We start from the raw sequence: 22316 nt of genomic DNA, 5'->3' as shown, positions 1-22316 counted from the left end.
TGCCCCACAGCAAGAGGATAGTAGGAAAAAAAGAGCTTAATAACCACAGTGTCGACTATTATGGCGGACTCCCCAAAGCACTTTGGGTAAATTCATGGCATATATGGATGATACGCTGATGTCACCGGTGTGAAAAACTTCACAGGACAATATTTGTTCCAAACGGCTCGTTTAGGGTAAGCATGAAGGAAGGCAAGATTGTTTTATATAAATATCTCGGCAATGACTTCACGGTTTGATTTCAAATTTTCGGGACTTATGCATCGGCATCCCCCAGGAAGAAGTTGCTAATGTTGTTCTGGAGAGGGACCCCCAGACTTAAGTCTGGGGGTCTCTGCTAGAGCTGTTGTCCCTGCGACCCGATTCCGGATAAGCGGTTGAAGATGGATGGATGGATGGGAATTATGCAGATCCCAAATACACAACAGCAGGTACCAATAAGAAAAGTTGGCTCAGCATAATAAGGCCCTTTTAGGCTTTTTTTAACATTTTGGCAAATAAACTGCATTTTTAGTATTTTAAGTATCATTATCAAGACTGGAGGACCAGGCTCAACATTGTACACACTGACAGCAAGCCTGGACCATGCATGCTAATAGCTTTAAACAACACCAAGAAATAAGTACTTAGTAAACTTCAAGAATTCTCGGTGGAACCGCATTGCAGCAGAAAGTAAGTAGTTACTAACAGGAACTCAAACCTGGGTCGCCGCCATGAGAGACGAGCGTGCTAGCTCCCAAGCTAAAAGCCCCGTCTGTCAACCCAATAGCCAGCACTGCTCTTGAGGTCGTCAGGGAGTGAAGTTTACTAACGTACACATGGCTCAGAAATAGCCTTGATTACACAGAGCGTTGTCACGTCGGAGCCCCATGATTTTGTGGTGGTCGTTTCCCCAAGATGCAGAAGGATGTACAGAAGCAACATGCAGGTAAAAAGGGTGATTTATACAAATAACAAGGCAAAAGATACAAAAAAAAAAAAATAAGCTACAGCAAAGCTTAGCAATAGACTAGCCAACAACGGAGCAAGAAACTAGTAATTCTAAGCTCTCAAGAAAATAAAATACCCAACGTAAATGTTGTGTGTTGCGAACAAGACTGCCAGACAGAGTATGGTGCGAGGCAGGAATAAATATCTCTCTGATTAGTGACCAGGAGCAGGTGAGCGTCCCGACCACTAATCAGAGGCAGGTGACAAAAATCGCCACACATGGCAACCAAGAACACAAACAAGGGTGCTGAAATACAATTAACCAACAACTAGGTAAATATCAAACTCAACAAAACATGACCCGGGCAACGGATCATGACAAGCGTGGATAATATAATAACAAACTGTCACGGCCAGGACGCATTACAATGCAGCCTCATCCTTGCGCTCTGCTTGTCGCACCTCGGGCCACGCCCACGGCCGCGCACATCCAGGGACGCGCCGCGCGCGTCTCCGCCCTGCAGCAGCCGCCAGCTGCAATCATTCACCGGCAATCAGCGCACCTGCCTCTAATGATCGAGCCGCCTTCTTAAGCCTGCACAAGCTGCCATGCCGCGCCAGAATATAGTCTTCTGTAACGTAAGCCGATACCCAGCTTTATGCTCTCTCTCTGTCCTGATCTCTGTGCTTTCCCTGTGTTGATTGTCGTGTCCTCCCTCACCCCGCAGTTCCCTGTGTGCATCCCCGAGTCACGCTGTGTGTCGTGTGCTCTTGGATTTTCCCTGTCTTCCTCGCGCTCCCTGGTTCTCAACTCCTCGCTTGCCCCCGGACTACGGCGACTCTCTCCTGCCTCTCGACCCCACTTACGCCCCTGGACAACTCTGCCTGCCTTGCCCTTGTCGGACAGCACCGCACCTCCCAACACACACCTCCAACATTTACGGTAAAACGCTCCAGTTAAATACTACACATAGTCTTACACCATACACAGTCTTGGATTTTGTCACACACAATTCTATAGTTTATTAGAATTGTTTATTATTATACATATATTTACTATATATATAATAAATTATTGAACATTCCCTTTTCTCTGGTGTCTGTTGCCGTCATCTCCCTCTGCAAACCATAACACAAATGTTGGCATGCCAACATTGTCATAGTCAGTAAAAGACACATACTGAAAGTGGGCGGATCGATCCATAAATTAGTGGTGCCGATACCAAGGGTAGTAACAGCATATGATTGATGCTAGATCAGGGGTGTCAAAGTCATTGTAGCTCAGGGGCCGCATGGAGTAAAATCATGGCATGATAACTTAAAAATACTATTAGGACAAGTTCAGATTGTTTTCTTTGTTTTACTTCGGCCCAAAATAGAACAAGCAAATAATCATCTTGACAAAAAACTAAATAAAACGCATAAATAAAAATGGTTTTATGTTTTAACTACCTCATTTGTCACTTCCATTATTCACTTTCTTTCAATTTGCACAGAAGACAATCATTTTCACAGAACTATATCAATGTGCAGTGTCTCATGCAGCATTTTAAGTGTTGATTTTACTTCTGTTTGTTTTAAAGCCCCACTTTACCATGTACCTCTTGCTCTGTATACTTGCTCACCCTGGTATGAACTATTTGCTTGCCTAACAGAATTGCTATTGCGACATCCAGTGTCCACATTTAGAACACCAGTTTCTTTCATTTAAAAATGCAGCTCAATTTTACACTTAGCAAACTCATCTCATGGGCCGCATGTTTGACATCCCTGTGCTAGAGTAATGCGGTCGATATTTTAATTTGTACTGAGTGAAGATCATCTTCCGGTTCCGGTTCACCGTGCGTGACTGCTCGCTGACTGCTCGCTGTTTCGAAAAAGCTAAGTATCGTTCTATTTGTGTGCTTTTAAATTGTTCTGCAGCTTTCTTTATTACTTTCTCAACATATTTAGTAGTACTATTTAACTTGCAAATCACCCGATCTCTGTCTCTCCACCCCTCCCGCAGCTAGCTAGCAGCTAGCTGCTAAGCTAGCGAAGCTAGCGCGGAGAAAGGCGTCGCCGGGCGCCGGTCAGAAGGAGTCTACTCCTGCACACCGTGACCAGGACTTCTCGGAAGACAGCAGGAACTTCACTCGGTGACAGAAAACACCGTGAGTATGGCTTCCTGCGCGTCTTGCACCTTACTCACGGAGAGGCTGGCTCTGCTAGAGGGCCGTGTCCGCCAGTTAGAGCAGAGTAATCTCGTAACTTCAGATGTTGCGGACACATCTGCTAGCGTTAGCTGTAGCGAGCTAACTAGCCCAGCCTGTAGCAGTCCTAAGCGGCCTACAAGCTACGGTGTACCGGTTGAGACGCATAATAGATTTGGGTTGTACTTGTACTTGTATAGCGCTTTTCTACCTTCAAGGTACTCAAAGCGCTTTGACACTACTTCCACATTTACCCATTCACACACACATTCACACACTGAATAGCTCTTTAGCTAGTCCTACACCCCAGTCTACCGGGCACCACACCTTAGTCATAGGGGACTCCATCACCCGAAACATAAAGCTTAGCAAACCAGCCACAATTAAGTGCATCCCGGAGGCCCGAGCACCTGACATTGAGGCTAATCTTAGGGAGCTAACTCGCAACAGGCCTAGTAAACACGTACGACAGGCTAATCGCACCACTAGTTATGCGAATATAGCTGTACACGTTGGCTCCAATGACACTAGAATGAGACAGTCAGAGATTACAAAGAGAAACATAGCCAGGACTTGTGATCTCGCTAGAAAGATGTCCAGGCATCGAGTAATTGTCTCTGGCCCCCTGCCTGCGAGAGGCAATGATGAGAGATATAGCAGATTAGTCTCGCTTAACAAGTGGCTGGCTAGCTTCTGTAGACAACAGGGACTAACGTTTATTGATAATTGGCCCTCTTTCTGGGGCAAACCAGGCTTGCTGATGAGGGACGGCCTTCACCCTAACCAGGAAGGCGCCATCATCCTGTCTAAGAATATAGACTACTGTTTAAGTCACATTTGACTAACTACACTAGAGCAAGCCCGGTCACAGGCAATTACAGAGCCTGCTAGTCCGGGTGAGGAGTCAGTTAAGCTAGAACTAGCCAGCACCAGGCCGGATAATTCCTGTACGCATAGCAATTTTCTTAGAATAACACACAACTCACATAATGTGTTTTCTGTTGTGAATGTGTCCGGGGTAGATATGCATTCTACTGAGGTGGCAAATCATGATGCGTTCAGTCGATCGCAGCATCAAGCAAACAATCTGAAAATTCCCGTCGTATCAATTCCTAGATATGGTCGAAACTATTTAAAGTGCACTACGTATAATAAACGCAAAATTATTAATATTTCTACTACGGATAATTTAAACAAAAACTCGTCAAAACAGCCCAATACTTATAATATGGGCTTTTTAAACATAAGATCATTGTCTCCCAAAACGTTATTAGTTAATGAGGTCATTAGAGACAACAATCTTAACGTCATTGGTCTTAGCGAAACCTGGCTCAAACCAGACGAATTTTTTGCGCTAAATGAGGCATCTCCTCCTAACTATACGAATGCGCATATTGCCCGTCCCCTTAAAAGGGGTGGGGGGGTCGCACTAATATATAATGAAAACTTTAACCTTACCCCTAACCTAAATAATAAATACAAATCGTTTGAGGTGCTTACTATGAGGTCTGTCGCACCGCTGCCTCTCGATATGGCTGTTATCTACCGCCCCCCAGGGCCCTACTCGGACTTTATTAATGAATTCTCAGAGTTCGTTGCTGATCTAGTGACGCACGCAGACAATATAATCATAATGGGGGACTTTAATATCCATATGAATACCCCATCGGACGCTCAGTGCGTGGCGCTCCAGACTATAATTGATAGCTGTGGTCTTACACAAATAATAAATGAACCTACGCATCGCAACGGCAATACGATAGATCTAGTGCTGGTCAGGGGTGTCACCACCTCCAAAGTTATGGTACTCCCGTATACTAAAGTAATGTCCGATCATTACCTTATAAAATTCGAAGTTCTGACTCATTGTCAACAAACTAATAATAATAATAACTGCTATAGCAGCCGCAACATTAATGCCGCCACAACGATGACTCTTGCTGACCTACTGCCTTCGGTAATGGCACCATTCCCAAATTATGTCGGCTCTATTGATAACCTCACTAACAACTTTGACAATGCCCTGCGCAAAACCATTGATAGTATAGCACCGCTAAAACAAAAAAGGGCCCCTAAAAGGCGCACCCCATGGTTTACAGAGGAAACCAGAGCTCATAAATAATCATGTAGAAAGTTGGAACGCAAATGGCGCGCGACCAAGCTTGAGGTTTTCCATCAAGCATGGAGTGATAGTTTAATATCGTATAAACGCATGCTTACCTTAGCTAAAGCTAAATATTACTCAAATCTCATCCGCCTCAACAAAAACGACCCTAAATTTTTGTTTAGTACAGTAGCATCGCTAACCCAACAAGGGACTCCTCCCAATAGCTCCACCCACTTGGCAGATGACTTTATGAATTTCTTTAATAAGAAAATTGAACTCATTAGAAAGGAGATTAAAGACAACGCATCCCAGCTACAACTGGGTTCTATGAACACAGATACAACTGTATCTACGACGGATACTGCAATACAAAATAGTCTCTCTCTTTTTGATGAAATAACATTAGAGGAACTATTACAGCGTGTAAGTGGGATAAAACAAACAACATGTTTACTTGACCCACTTCCTGGGAAACTTATCAAGGAGCTTTTTGTATTATTAGGTCCATCAGTGCTAAATATTATAAACTTATCACTTTCCTCTGGCACTGTTCCCCTAGCATTCAAGAAAGCGGTTATTCATCCTCTGCTCAAAAGACCTAACCTCGATCCTGACCTCATGGTAAACTACCGACCGGTGTCCCACCTTCCCTTTATTTCGAAAATCCTCGAAAAAACTGTCGCACAGCAGCTAAATGAACACTTAGTGTCTAACAATCTCTGTGAACCTTTTCAATCCGGTTTCAGGGCAAATCACTCTACGGAGACAGCCCTCGCAAAAATTACTAATGATCTACTGCTAACGATGGATTCTGATGCGTCATCTATGTTGCTGCTTCTTGATATTAGCGCTGCTTTCGATACCGTCGATCATAATATTTTATTAGAGCGTATCAAAACACGTATTGGTATGTCAGACTTAGCTTTGTCGTGGTTTAACTCTTATCTTACTGACAGGATGCAATGCGTCTCCCATAATAATGTGACCTCGGACTATGTTAAGGTAACGTGCGGAGTTCCTCAGGGTTCGGTTCTTGGCCCTGCACTCTTTAGTATTTACATGCTGCCGCTAGGCGACATCATACGCAAATACGGTGTTAGCTTTCATTGTTATGCTGATGACACCCAACTCTACATGCCCCTAAAGCTGACCAACACGCCGGATTGTAGTCAGCTGGAGGCGTGTCTTAATGAAATTAAACAATGGATGTCCGCTAACTTCTTGCAACTCAACGCCAAGAAAACGGAAATGCTGATTATCGGTCCTGCTAAACACCGACATTTATTTAATAATACCACCTTAACATTTGACAACCAAACAATTACACAAGGCGAATCAGTAAAGAATCTGGGTATTATCTTTGACCCAACTCTCTCGTTTGAATCACACATTAAGAGTGTTACTAAAACGGCCTTCTTCCATCTCCGTAATATCGCTAAAATTCGTTCTATTTTATCCACTAGCGACGCTGAGATCATTATTCATGCGTTCGTTACGTCTCGACTACTGTAGCGTATTATTTTCGGGTCTCCCTATGTCTAGCATTAAAAAATTACAGTTGGTACAAAATGCGGCTGCTAGACTTTTGACAAGAACAAGAAAGTTTGATCATATTACGCCTATACTGGCTCACCTGCACTGGCTTCCTGTGCACTTAAGATGTGACTTTAAGGTTTTACTACTTACGTATAAAATACTACACGGTCTAGCTCCGTCCTATCTTGTCGATTGCATTGTACCATATGTCCCGGCAAGAAATCTGCGTTCAAAGAACTCCGGCTTATTAGTGATTCCCAGAGCCCAAAAAAAGTCTGCGGGCTATAGAGCGTTTTCTATTCGGGCTCCAGTACTATGGAATGCCCTCCCGGTAACAATTAGAGATGCTACCTCAGTAGAAGCATTTAAGTCCCATCTTAAAACTCATTTGTATACTCTAGCCTTTAAATAGCCCCCCTGTTAGACCAGTTGATCTGCCGTTTCTTTTCTTTTCTCCTCTGCTCCCCTTTTCCTTGAGGGGGGGGGGGGGGGGGGCACAGGTCCGGTGGCCATGGATGAAGTGCTGGCTGTCCAGAGTCGGGACCCGGGGTGGACCGCTCGCCTGTGCATCGGCTGGGAACATCTCTACGCTGCTGACCCGTCTCCGCTCGGGATGGTGTCCTGCTGGCCCCACTATGGACTGGACTCTTACTATTATGTTGGATCCACTATGGACTGGACTCTCACAATATTATGTCAGACCCACTCGACATCCATTGCTTTCGGTCTCCCCTAGAGGGGGGGGGGGGTTACCCACACATGCGGTCCTCTCCAAGGTTTCTCATAGTCATTCACATCGACGTCCCACTGGGGTGAGTTTTCCTTGCCCGTATGTGGGCTTTGTACCGAGGATGTCGTTGTGGCTTGTGCAGCCCTTTGAGACACTTGTGATTTAGGGCTATATAAATAAAGATTGATTGATTGATTGATTGAATTTTAAGACACACCCCTGAAAAGGGCCTTGCTGAGGAAGATGAAGGTGGTGGAGTGGATATAATTTACTTTACGGTGCACCCCCAAGCCCAATTTAAAGATGGTACATTTATCAGTCTCACTATGTTGGCAACTTGGGGCTCAGCTGTGTCAAACAGCATAGCAAGGACAGGGAGAGCTGGCACACAATTCCTTATCAGCAGCACTCTTGTTGATTTGACAGTGGTATCTCTACCCTGTATTAAGTGGAAAGTAAGTTTTGGGAAGGGTTTGACTTGGCAGATGTTGCTTCTATTGCAAAATTGCAACTCAGTGACTATATTTGTACACACAGGGGAGATAAAACAGCTGTATCAGCTCTTTGTAAACTCTGTATTCAGACCCAAAAAATGAGGAAACATGTGCTCACAATTTGTAGCTAAGGGAAATATTAACGGATGCTGTTGTAGGTTGATATTTTTCTTTTCTCAAAATCACATTTTGTGGTTTTTGTTCATGTTTTACAAACTCAATATAATCAATAATATTTCCCTGGACACCCAAAAGGTTTCAAAGGGGTCATATTGGGATTTTTTCCCCTACATTTAAAACACTTCCTTGTTGTTAGGTAGACCAGTATGTGTTTCCCAACCATTGTTGAGAAACATATCTGTTTCTCAGCTGTTGTTCCGTAATGGCCACAGCAGTGATCAGTTGTAATACACTTTTCCACCACTTGTGGCAGTAATGACAATATCAAACAGAAAAAGCCTGTAACTAAAATCATGGAGAAGCTTCCTTAGCCCGGAAATTATGACTAACGTGGTGAAGCTGTATTTTCCTTTGCACTTAAATTTTGACAGTTTAGTTTAGAAACATATTCATTAATTTAGTTTATTTGTCTTATCACAACATAATTGTATGTAAATGTACTTTTAATTGCTTATTTATGAGTCCCCTCTTATGCAGTATATTTGGTTAGTACCGACCGGGTACTTATTTTTCTAATCAACCTGACCTCAGCCTCAGGTTTATGTGTTAAATTAATATTATTTTTTGTGATTACCACATGCTTTCATATCAATTGACAAGGTTTTAAACTGTGAATTGGTTAAATCTAATTATTGAATACGCTTAAAATTAAGAGTATAAAATTAGTAATTCAGTGTTAATATTTGAGAGGGCCCTGGGCCCCTCTGTATTGGAAAACTTGGGCCCCGAGGTCATACATTTAAGAACCCCTGATGTAAACTACACGGATGTATTACTTTAACATGATCAATATTTGGACATTTGTCCATTGATTCGTGAATCGCTCACGTTCTAATCGTGATGCATAGAACAATCCATCATTTTTCCCACCTCTCGTAGTCAGTAGTTTTGTTTTTTCTTGACTTATTGTGTACTATTACTAATTGTCTTGCTCAAACAATTGTATGTATTAATAGATACAAATCAATTACTTTAAATATGGTGTTGATATTGTTAAACTGTCAATAGCACTCTCCATGAATATATACTACAGTTACAGAAATACATGTGATCGGTATCAGTCAAACTCACTCCTGGCTGATCGTATCGTCATTTTCTCCAAAACTATGTGCCATACTTCAGTTAATCACCTAAAATAGGTGTACTTCTACTTTGACTGATACCACGCTACTACAAATCCCAAAACCAGTGAAGTTGGCACATTGAGTAAATCATAAATAAAAACATAATACAATGATATGCAAATCATTTCCAACTTATATTCAATTGAATAGGTGCAAAGACAAGATACTTAATCTTCGAACTGGAAAACGTTGTTATTTTTTGCAAATATTAGCTCATTTGGAATTTGATGGCTGCAACATGTTTCAAAAAAGCTGGCACAAGTGGCAAAAAAGACTGATAAAAGTTGAGGAATGCTCATCAAACACTTATTTGGAACATCCCACAGGTGAACAGGCTAATTGGGAACAGGTGGGTGCCATGATTGGGTATAAAAGCAGCTTCCATGAAATACTCAGTCATTCACAAACAAGGATGGGGTGAGGGTCACCACTTTGTGAACAAATCAGTGAGCAAATTGTCAAACAGTTTAAGAACAACATTTCTCAAAGAGCTATTGCAAGAAATTTAGGGATTTCACCATCTACGGTCCGTAATATCATCAAAAGGTTCAGAGAATCTGGAGAAATCACTGCACGAAAGCAATGATATTACGGACCTTCGATCCCTCGGGCGGTACTGCATCAAAAAGCGACATCAGTGTGTAATGGATATCACCACATGGGCTCAGGAACACTTCAGAAAACCATCCAAGCAAAGTTATCATGGACGTCCCCGCTTATTTCAGCAAGACAATGCCAAGCCACGTGTTAAAACAGCGTGGCTTCATAGTAAAAGAGTGTGGGTACTAGACTGGCCTGCCTGTAGTCCAGACCTGTCTCCCATTGAAAATGTGTAGCACAATATGAAGCCTAAAATACCACAACGGAGACACCGGACTGTTGAACAACTTCAGCTGTACATCAAGCAAGAATGGGAGATAATTCCACCTGAAAAGCTTCAGAAATTGGTGTCCTCAGTTCCCAAACGTTTACTGAGTGTTGTTAAAAGGAAAGGCCATGTAACACAGTGGTAAAAATGCCCCTGTGCCAACTTTTTTGCAATGTGTTGCTGCCATTAAATTCTAAGTTAAGGATTATTTGCAAAAATAAATTGAGTTTCTCAGTTCGAACATTAAATATCTCGTCTTTGCAGTCTATTCAATTGAATATAAATTGAAAATAATTTTCAAATCATTGTATTCTGTTTTTATTTACAATTTACACAACGTGCCAACTTCACTGGTTTTGGGTTTTGTACATCCATAAACCACATACCGTTCTCAGATCAGACGTGTTATCTGTAAAGCTGAAGTTTTACAGTAGAGTTTAAAGAGAAAGTGTTGCTTGTACAGAGGAAAATAAACACTTTAACACTAGCCCAAACTAACAACCAGTGCTGCTGCTAAGAAACCTAAACTCATGACACAGCAGTGGTGTTGTCATGACAACAGGTCCAAACAGTGCAACAGCAACACAGGTCTAAAAATCAGGAAGTAGTCCAGCCCAGGAGAAACATATTGGAGGAAGTAATGCCTGCCAGAAACGTAAGAAAAAACAAAACTCTTTATTGCAAAATATGAATCATCCATATGGAACATTTGACAGGTAGTGCATACTACAACACTGACACCAAGTGGACATTTGAAACATACATTACACATGTATATATGTGTTGATGTCTAGCCCCGGGAGCTAAGCTGCTTTATTAGCGGCTGAATTAAACGCTACTTCATGCAGAGTCACTCAGTTTGAAGTCTGGATTTAACCAGGGTAAGATTAACTCTCAAAGCAGGCGACACATTGTTCCATTGCAGGGAACTCAACAGAGCCTGGGTGCACAAGAAAAACATCTCGGATGAAGGGCCGCGTGTCCATCAGAAGACTTAGCTGACATATGGCTTCCTTGCAACTTAAAATAAACCCCACAATCAAGCCAATGTCCTATGGAGGCATGGGGATTATTCAACACTGTCCACATATTGACAAGCATGGAAGCAGCCACTCTGCACAAGAAGATTAGGGCTCCTCATTCCCAAGTGGCTGCTGACAGCCCATCACATGAGCTCCAAGCAATATGCGAGTTAGTGTTTGGTAGTGTGCGTGTCTTTGCTGAAGATTAAGGCTACGATGAGAGATTCCATCAAGGGAGAAGCAGCATGGAAACAGCAATATGCGGCACGCTGCCTCCCACTCATGCAAAGTGTTCAAATATGACACAAGTTAGAAAAGAGAGTGGACTTACTGGCTATTCTGGCTCGCTCCATAATTCAACCTCCAATAGCCACATCAACCTCTCCTCTTTCAACTCTCCCTCCTTCTCGCTCCTTTTCTTCATGAAGACTTCCCCTTTTCATGGCCCGGCCGACTCCTGACGCCCCGTCACCCTGTCCCCCGACGTCCAACCCTCCCCTCTCTCCTCCCTCCTGCCTCGCTTTGACTTCCTCCAACTTTTAATGTCTTCAGTCTGTCAGGGCAGCGTACTGAAGTCGGCGGCCATGTGCGACTCATATGGCGCTTCTCCTCCTTGCTTTCTATTTTTCTCTTTTTCTTCCTTGACGCAAAATCTGCTTCCTTTCCACCTCTCACAAAGTGAGAACTCGCAGAAGGAGAATCATGTACGGATCCCAATGGAGGCCCCCATATCTTGTCAAAATCTTCCAAAACTTGTCCCGATAGTTTGTGCTGCAAAAAATGTTTGTTGTGCCTTTACAGAGTTGAAGTTATTTTAAAATTTTTAATTTTTTTGGTACATTTTATGATGTCATCCAGGCCCCCCACCCTGTCATAAAGTCCCCAAACGTGTCTCAAATTATTTGGGGAGAGTTTGGCATAGTTGGGGGGCTGGTTATGAATAATAACATGTTTGTTTTTGTCCTCTCCAGTTACTCAGGCAAATCATATAGTTGATGTAGATGCCCATATCGGCTGTACAAATGTACTTTACAAAAGAGAAGTGTGGGATACTTCTCTTGTTGCCCTATTTGTATTTGACTTTATTAAATGGATTTATATTATTATTTGGTGCAGCCAGACCGGAGCAGGAGGGGATAGAAAGAGAGAAAAAAGGAAGACAGAGGGGGAAATTGCGAGGACAAGAGGGGGATAAGACAGAGAGACAACAACAACAGCAAACACAACAATAACAATAACAACAGCAACAACAACATCAGCAAATAGGATTTGTACAAATGTGATATTAAAAGTGATAGCAAAGAAGCAGTTAGTGAAATAAATAATAGTACAGAAATTACAATGAACGTTATTACACACACTACAAATGGAGCAATACAAATACCAATAGAAATAACACTATTGATAATGAATAATAACAATAATTTACCTCTATTATCAACAATACAATTGTTCAAATGCAACAATACATATATGTAATGATAACATGAAATACAAAAGAAAGCAGATAAATGGAGGGGAGAAAGAGAAGCCAACTATATTAACTTTATAGATTGTTATAGTAACAATAGGTTAAGCTTGGTCAGTGTGCCATGTGTTACCCAGTTTCCCGTAGGGCAACAACATTAATATATGTTTGATGAAATGTGATTATATGCATGAGTGTATGTATGTATATGTACAGTATGTATGTTTGTAAAGTGAATGTATATGTACAGTATGTGTATATGTATGTTTCTACAGTGAATGTATATGTACAGTATGTGTACGTGTATGTTTGTACAGTGAATGTGCGTGTGGATGTATGAACTTTGAGTGTGTAGGTATATACTGTATTTGTGTATGTATGTGGGAGCGTAGGTACCAATGTGTGCGTATAATAACATGTTAATTACACGTTATAAACATAAAAACTATAAAACGTTAAAAACACAAAAACTATACTCGTAGGACAAAAAAAATTCAGCACAACAAATTGGACAATTGTGGGGGGGGGGGGCTAGATATGATAATAACATGTTAAGAACATAAAAATTATGATAGTGAGACAAAATGTTTTTGCAGCACAAACGTGGCACAAATGAATGGGAAACGTGTGAGGTGTTTTTGACAAGGTGGGGGGATAGGTATGAATAATAATATGTTAATTACATAACAACTATGGTAGACAAAATATTTTTGGAGCACAAACGGATGGGACAAGTTTGGGGTGATTTTCACAAGGTGGGGGGGCTGGATGACATCACTAATCGGAAAGTGTATTTTAGATTAACTTAACGGCACAAACATAATTTTTTGCAGCACAAACGATTGGGACACGTTTGGGGAGATTATGATTATGGAGGGGCCAACTTCACACAGGAACTGGAAAAAGGTATGGCCGTGCTCAGTGTACCCACCAGGCAACCTCCAGTTCTTTATAATACTGTGCATGTATTTTATACAGTATCTAACAAAAAGTAAGTACACCCCTTCACATTTCAGCAACTCCTTTTTAAGGATTCCAGAAACCTCATTTACATATTTACATTAGATGGTGCAAAATGTAGTACTCCCAGATTTAAAAGCACCCAAAGAGATGGAACTAAACTGAAAATTCTACTAAACTAAGCTCACGTCGACAATGGAGCAGACAAACTATGCTGACTGGAAACTAACAAGCATAACAAAGATGGAGATGCATAGGGTAGGAGTCTGATTATCCACTGGCATGTATTACACATGATGCTTTGTTAATGCGCCTTATCAGAAATAGTCAGTAGTATCTTTCAGTAAGTATGTTTTCTAAGAACAACACTATATGAAGTAAATTTAAAAATACTTTTGAACAGTCAATGTCCACTGAAAATGACCTTAAATTAAAGCCATTATTGGTTGAAATGACTGGCAACACAAGTGAGTACCAGTTGTGTTTGGCCGACCGTGACGCACGGTGGTGGTAGCACCATGTTCTGCCGGTCCTAGAAGTTTCGGTGCGTTGAGTGGACCATGAATTCTAACATGGACGGCGACATTGTAAAGCAGTGCCTTGAGCAACTGTGCCGCTTGGCAGTTTTCCAATAGGATGAAAGAGCCCAAGCATACCTTCAAGATTGATTGATTGATTGAAACTTTTATTAGTAGATTGCACAGTACAGTACATATTCCGTACAATTGACCACTAAATGGTAACACCCGAATAAGTTTTTCAACTTGTTTAAGTCGGGGTCCACGTTAATCATCCATCCATCCATTTTCTACCGCTTATTCCCTTTTGGGGTCGCGGGGGGCGCTGGAGCCTATCTCAGCTACAATCGGGCGGAAGGCGGGGTACACCCTGGACAAGTCGCCACCTCATCGCAGGGCCAACACAGATAGACAGACAACATTCACACTCACATCCACACACTAGGGCCAATTTAGTGTTGCCAATCAACTTATCCCCAGGTGCATGTCTTTGGAAGTGGGAGGAAGCCGTAGTACCCGGAGGGAACCCACGCAGTCACGGGGAGGACATGCAAACTCCACACAGAAAGATCCCGAGCCCGAGCCCGAGCCCGGGATTGAACCCAAGACTACTCAGGACCTTCGTATTGTGAGGCAGATGCACTAACCCCTCTGCCACCGTGAAGCCATTGATGGTAATTGAAATTGATGACAAGCGCCTTGTTGAGGAAGATGAAGGTGATGGAGTGGATAGAATTTACTGTACGGCAAACCTTTAAGCCCAATTTAAAGAATATGCATTTATCAGTCTCACTCATTATGTTGGCAACTTGAGGCTCAGCTGTGTCAAACGGCGTTAAAAAACCCCAGAAAGAGCTGGCTGGAACACAATTTGTCATATACAGTATGAGACATAAGTACTTCATAAACAGCAGTACTGTTCATGTTGATTTTGCAATGGTAGCCCTGCTCTGTATTAAGTGGAGAGTAAGGTTTTGGAAGGATTTGACTTGGCAGATGTTGCTTCTACTGCCAAAATGCAACTCACTGACTATATTTGTACACAGGGAAGACACAAAATTGCTGCATCAGCTCTTTGTAAACTGTGTATTCAGACAAGAAAGGAGGAAACATGCGCTCACAATATGTAGCTAGAGCAAATATGAACTGATGCTCGCCATAGGGCAATAATAAAGTTTACTGGACAATATATTGTCCCACAAATTATTGCTGATATATTGTCATGCCTGTTTTTGAAACCTAATTAAGCATTATTGTAATCATAATATGGAACTATAAAATTCTTGAAATTTTGAAGGGCCTTCTATCTGTGTTGTGAATCTCTTGTTAAGTTAACACCAAAGTTAACTTAAAAGCTAAGGCAAAATTAGCTATAAAAAAAATAAATAGTGTGTTTGTGTTAGCATAATAACATGTTAACATTAGCATGCTAAGAAGAGAACAGCATACTTACAAGATGGCGCAAATATCAAAATCCATGATTTTTACGTTTAAAAGTACAACATTAGCTAAAATTCTACCATAAGATGCAGCATGCTTACATGAGAAATGTTAGCATACCTGACAGATACCACCAAGTTTCAAAATCCATGTTTTAGGTTTAAAATTTAGCTAAAATACTAGCAAACAATTAACATGGGAACAGTTAGCATACTTGCAAGATGGTGCCAGGTATCAAAATCCCTGATAATGAGGTTTAAAAATGTATGGCCTAATTACTGTAGCTCATGGATTCTCAAACTGTGGTACGCATACTTGCCAACCCTCCCGGATTTTCCGGGAGACTCCCGAAATTCAGCGCCTCTCCCGAAAACCTCCCGGGACAAGTTTTCTCCCGAAAATCTCCCGAAATTCAGGCGGGAGGACCTGAGTCCGCTTTACCACAATATAAACAGTGTGCCTGCCCAATCACATTATAACTGTAGAATGATCGAGGGCGAGTTCTTGGTTTCTTATGTGAGTTTATTGTTAGGCAGTTTCATTAACGTCCTCCCAGCGCGGTAACAACACACAACAGCAGCAGTCACGTTTTTTGTCTACCGTAAAACAGTTCGTCTGCCGTAAACAGCAATGTTGTGACACTCTTAAACAGGACAATACTGCCATTTATAACATCAATAACATATACGGCTTTTAGAGAGTGCAGTGCACAACTGCGCACACAACAAGGAGACGAAGCAGAAGAACGAGGAAGATACAGCCATGGCGACGCCAACGACGAGTAAGATGAAGAAATACGCTTTGTTGCACCTTTCCTGCCTGAGTCCGGCGATTAGTTGCAAATCTTGCTTTATTGATTGCTTGCACACAGCCAATCCAACACAAAACAAACTAGTCCCCGCCCGCACTCACGCTACCGCTCCCTCTCTTCTCTCGCCCACACACTCACTGACGTCACTCACCTCACATGCTCACCTATTAAAGGGCCACACACACACACACACATACGCTACTCTCCTAACAGCTTGTAAGTTCCAAGCCGCAGCTGCGATTGGACCTGGATAGCCTCCGGGAAGAAGTAGTGGACTACCAAGTGCTTGGCACTGAAGATCTTCCTCAGGAAGCAAAGATTGACCGGTTTTGGGCCATGCTAGGGGGAGATGGAAGATTCCAGACTCTAATGCATTTGATGAAAGCACTTTTGTGCGTGCCACACAGCAATGCATCATCCGAGAGGGTGTTCAGCATGGTTCGAAAAATAGTGACAGAGAATAGAACAAGGATGGACAATTCAACCCTTAACTCAACAATGAGTAGATGAGTGTTATGTGTGTGTATAGGTGTAAATAAATGAACACTGAAATTCAAGTATTTATTTTATTTATATATACATATATATATAATAAAATAAATATATATATACATAGCTAGAATTCACTGAAAGTAAAGTATTTCTTAGATATATATATATATATATATATATATATGAAATACTTGACTTGGTGAATTCTAGCTGTAAATATACTCCTCCCCTCTTAACCACGCCCCTAACCACGCCCCCGCTCCAACCACGCCCCCGCCCCGACCACGCCCACCCCACCCCCCGAAATCGGAGGTCTCAAGGTTGGCAAGTATGAGTGGTATGTGTACCACTCGTGGTACACGGGCTCCATCTAGTGGTATGCCAAAGAATCGCTTAATTAAGTGATTAGTGTTTTGTTTTCCTAAATTTAAAGACAGTGTTACTGTTTAAACTGTGTGTAATGTTTCAGTGGCCAAAAATATTAATTGCACTTGTTTAATAAAACTTCTGCTTTGTTTTTAATGATGACTTAGCCCTACTATGCTACTGTATTTTAATGTTGGACATTACGGTGGTACTTGGAGAGCCATGTCTTTTCTGAGCTGGTACTTGGTGAAAAAAGTTTGAGAACCACTGCTATAGCTAAAGTGTTAGCATAAAATGGTAGCATGCTGATAGGAACAGTTAGCATACTTGCAAGATGCAGGAAAGTATCAAAATTAATGATTTTTTGGTTCAAATTAATATAATTAGCTAAAATACTAGCATAAAACGTTAGTCTGGTAATGTTCGCATGATAACAGAAAAAGTAGGCATGTTTCTAAAATGGTGTCAGGTATATAAGACCATCATTTTTAGGTTCAAACGAATAAAATGAGCTAAAATGGTAGAATAATACAATGTGAAAGCTACCTATCCCTATTTGTCTTATAAGTAAGAAAGTGGAGTGACTTTCATCAATCAATCAAAGCGTATATAGCCCTTAATCACAAGTGTCTCAAAACGACGGCTCATATCCTACAAAACGTTGTGTTTTATTGTCATACCTCCTACAACATTGCTTAAATTCTTTTTACACTTGTATGGCAGTTAAACATGTTAAAAATGTGGCTTAAAACACTGCCTGTGCAGGTAATAAAGGTTTTATTATGGCAACTGTTAGCAACAAATTATTTCTATTTTCATTATTCTATCTAAAAAAACTTTGTTTTGGGACCTCCCGAAGACCTTTAATTGGAGTTTTAAATGTAACATGTTGTTCTTGCAGTCTTGAACGCATGGTTGTCTAAGAATGTGGAAAATTGTGGATCAATAAAGTTTGTGTAAGTCTAAGTCTAAGTCTAAGAATGTCCACAATGAACATAGCCACAGAGGTCATGCTTGGACTCGCAGTTGAACGGGGGTCAAGGGCCACTCAGGGAGCTTCATGGTGTCCTAAACACTGACGGGAAAGAAAGACTAAGTAAAAGAAGAAGCGGCAGACGCAGCAGCTTTCTTCCTCTTTCTTCCAAGGGAACATTGAACTCAACATGTTTTACCACAAATCTTGTACCTGCACCAGAGGGCACACACATAGCCATAAAAGGAAAAGCCAGGGATGTTGACTTGCTATGTCCCACAAATACTCGCGGTATCAGGCCTGAACGCTTAAGTAACTCTCTGACGATATCTTTAAAAGGGAATAACACAAAGTTATTAAGTTAAAGATTGCACATTAAAACAAATCCACCCCACAATCCTGCAGTGCTGATTCTGACATCAAAGAAGTGACGTGAAACAGAGCAGAGGAAGCAGATAATGGATATTTAAGTGCATGTACAGTCGTGGTCAAAAGTTGTACACTTTTAAAGAACATAATGTCATGAGCTGTCTTGAGTTTCAATTCATTTCTACAACTTGTATTTTTTTTGTGGCCAGACAGCTCAATTTTTGTTTCATCTGACATCACATGGACAAAGATAAGACCTTCTGGAGGAAATTTCTTTGGTCAGATAAAACAAAAATTGAGCTGTTTGGCCACAATACCCAGCAATATGGTTGGAGGAGAAAAGGTGAGGCCTTTAATCCCAGGAACACAATGTCTACCGTCAAGCGTGGTGGTGGTAGTATTATGCTCTGGGCCTGTTTTGCTGCCAATGGAACTGGTGCTTTACAGAGAGTAAATGGGACAATGAAAAAGGAGGATTACCTTCAAATTATTCAGGACAACCTAAAATCATCAGCCCGGAGGTTGGGTCTTGAGTGCAGTTGGGTGTTCCAACAGGACAATGACCCCAAACACACGTCAAAAGTGGTAAAGGAATGGCTAAATTAGGCTAGAATTAAGATTTTAGAATGGCCTTCCCAAAGTCCTGACTTAAACCCCATTGAGAACATGTGGACAATACTGAAGAAACAAGTCCATGTCAGAAAACTAACAAATGTAGCTGAACAGCATCAATTTTGTCAAGAGGAGTGGTCAAAAATTCAACCAGAAGCTTGTGGATGGCTACCAAAAGCGCCTTATTGCAGTGAAACTTGCCAAGGGACATGTAACCAAATATTAACATTGCTGTATGTATACTTTTGACCCAGCAGATTTGGTCACATTTTCAGTAGACACATAATAAATTCATAAAAGAACCAAACTTTATGAATGTTTTTTGTGACCAACAAATATGTGCTCCAATCACTCTATCACAAAAAAATAAGAGTTTTAGAAATTATTGGAAACTCAAGACAGCCATGACATTATGTTCTTCACAAGTGTATGTAAACTTTTGACCACGACTCTAAGTGAGTAGTGTGTGTATTGACAATGCAGAAAAGGTGCCAGTCTCATTTGTGCATATACTTGGGGCCGTTGTTCGATTCCTTTATCGACCCATCTCGTGACTTACAGCACAAGTGCCTGTTCGTGACATGCCTGACAAGGCTGCTGTTGTTGTTGCCAAAGATGCAACTGAGGGTGTCGTCACAAGTGCTCGTGTTGGCAATCAGCCTATTGTGTCATGCTGTGATCATGGAAGCTTTAGCAGAGACAGAAGAGACGGGCTTAGTGGTTAAAAGATCCTCTTTGTCTTTGTCATTTCACAGAAAATTGTATTAAATGATAAAACAAATCGACATGTTGTGGTGCATTTTGCAAATCGACTATGACATGCAAGACACAAGTTGTGGGACAGGCTGCAGACATTAGTCCTCAAAGTCTGATGGAGGGAAAGAGTTTAGTGATTTTTACTGGCACACAAACACATAAAAAAGTGTGAGGGCCGGACCTATTAAAGCACAGGTGTCAAACTCAAGGCCCGGGGCCAGATGTGGCCCACCACTTCATGTTATTTGGCTCTCGAAAGCCTGGAAATAATATGTATCAATAAAGTACTGTAACTTTTCTTACTAAATGTATTCTTTCTTTCTATTTTGGGAGAAAAAAATATATGAACTCCATGTACCCGTATTTTTTGGAGTATAAGTCGCTCCGGAGTATAAGTCGCACCGGCCGAAAATGCATAATGAAGAAGGAAAAAAACATAAGTCGCACTGGAGTATAAGTTGCATTTTTTGGGGAAATGTATTTGATAAAACCCAACACCAAGAATAGACATTTGAAAGGCAATTTAAAAAAAAAAAAAAATAGTGAACAACAGGCTGAATTTATAGTTGTCTAGGCTGACGTTATATGACGCATAAATAACCAACTGAGAACGTGCCTGGTATGTTAACGTAACATATGGTAAGAGTCATTCAAATAACTATAACATATAGAACATGCTATACGTTTACCAAACAATCTGTCACTCCTAATCGCTAAATCCCATAAAATCTTATACGTCTAGTCTCTTACGTGAATGAGCTAAATAATATTATTTGATATTTTACGGTAATGTGTTAATAATGTCACACATAAGTCGCTCCTGAGTATAAGTCACACCCCCGGCCAAACTATGAAAAAAACTGCGACTTATAGTCCGAAAAATACGGTAAGCGCAAATTATGTTAACTTAAACATTGTCTAATAATGCAAAAATATATTATCAAACGTTCAAACCATTTTTAAATAGAAATAAATACCAGTAATAATGATTTCAAAGCAAGTTATCCATCTAATTGTGCAATGTAAAAGTAGCAATAGATTTAATGGCAAAATTGTTAAATTTACTGTGGTTTATCCCGCATTTTTCTCTAAATGAATAAAACAGTACTTTTTTTTTACTGTAATAAACTGTGATGCCGTTTTGGCATTTACAGTAATACACTGAAAAATGTAGTTGTTGATTTGCGTTAAAAACAAACAAAAAAAAAACTGGCAGCTCATGTGCCAAATATTTACTGTAAAATTGCAGTTTTATTTTTATTTACAGTAAAAAAAACAAATGTACATTTTACAGTCGAATTCTGGCAACTGAGCTGCCTTTTTTTTTACCATAAAAACAGCAGTACAGTTCTTCCATTTACAGTAATATACACAAACATTTGAGGTGAAATTATTGCAACTTACCATATTTTTTTTACATTTTAGTTTAAAAAAAATCTATTAATAAATTGCATTAAAACATTGTGTAATAATAGTATTCACCGTTAGAAGCGGCCCTCTGGGGCCAAATATAACTGCCAAATGGCCCTCAGTGAAAACAACTTTGATACCTCTGTACAAAAGCATAGGTATCAAACGATAGGCCCGGGGGCCAGATCTGGCCCATCCGAGAGAGCCTTGAAATAATATGCATCAATAAAGTACTTTATCTTTTCTTACAAAATGTATTCGCTCTTTCCATTCTAACAGAAAAAATACATGTATTGCATGCAATTGCATATCTTTGAAACTTTAATATTATCTAATAATACAAAAAATATAATACTTTCATACATTTCAAACTTTTAGTTTTTAAAAATAAAAATAATAAATATCTGCTCGACTTATGATTTCAACGCGAGTAATCCATCATACTGTACATTGTAAAAATGACAATAGGTTTTACGGTAAAAAAAAAAAAACTGGAAAAAAACGGGGAAAAAAAACTATAGTACCGTTTTTTCATTTACAGTAATATGCTGTAAAAACCACAGTAAATGTTACGGTAAAACTGAAAAATCTAAAGTTTTTTTACAGTGTATATAAAAAATATAATAATCAAATGCAAAGGCAATTGTATGATAATATCATGAGGTGAATCCCTATGCATATCTATTCATTAATTATTTATGGTTATAAGTGGCCCTGTGAGGGCAGCCATAACTGTGATGACGAGTTTGACACCCCCTGTACTAAAGGTTAGCATGTACAAAAAAAAGTTGGCATGCAAATTTGATATCGCACGCCAAGCTAGTCTACTAAGCTTGTGTGCAGAGAATTGTGTCTCCTAAACGAGCAAAATAGGGAGCGTAATCTATTTAGCGTGCCTGTCTTAATGTATATGACGAATACTGTATATGTTGATTATTAGAACACCCACAACAGTAGA

The 22316-nt window shown here is 40.6% G+C and overlaps 1 protein-coding gene across 3 annotated transcripts in view; it reads right to left on the bottom strand.

Annotated features, from left to right (window-relative positions):
* septin9b (septin 9b) overlaps positions 1 to 22316 on the bottom strand; it is a 234122-nt gene that overhangs the window by 172283 nt on the left and 39523 nt on the right. Inside the window, exon 1 of one of the 3 annotated variants that reach the window (XM_061983714.1) lies at positions 11515 to 11651. The exons of the other annotated variants lie outside the window; for them this stretch is intronic. Within the exon in view, the coding sequence (XP_061839698.1) occupies positions 11515 to 11536 (22 nt within the window). The 5' untranslated portion in view covers positions 11537 to 11651. Of the gene's footprint in view, positions 1 to 11514; positions 11652 to 22316 lie in introns of those variants that run through there. 3 annotated transcript variants of the gene reach the window in all.

This window comes from Nerophis lumbriciformis, linkage group LG25 (assembly GCF_033978685.3).
Source record: "Nerophis lumbriciformis linkage group LG25, RoL_Nlum_v2.1, whole genome shotgun sequence".
NCBI classification, from domain to species: domain Eukaryota; kingdom Metazoa; phylum Chordata; class Actinopteri; order Syngnathiformes; family Syngnathidae; genus Nerophis; species Nerophis lumbriciformis.
The sequence above is the reverse complement of the archived record's forward strand: the minus strand, read 5'-3'. Positions and strand labels throughout refer to the sequence as shown.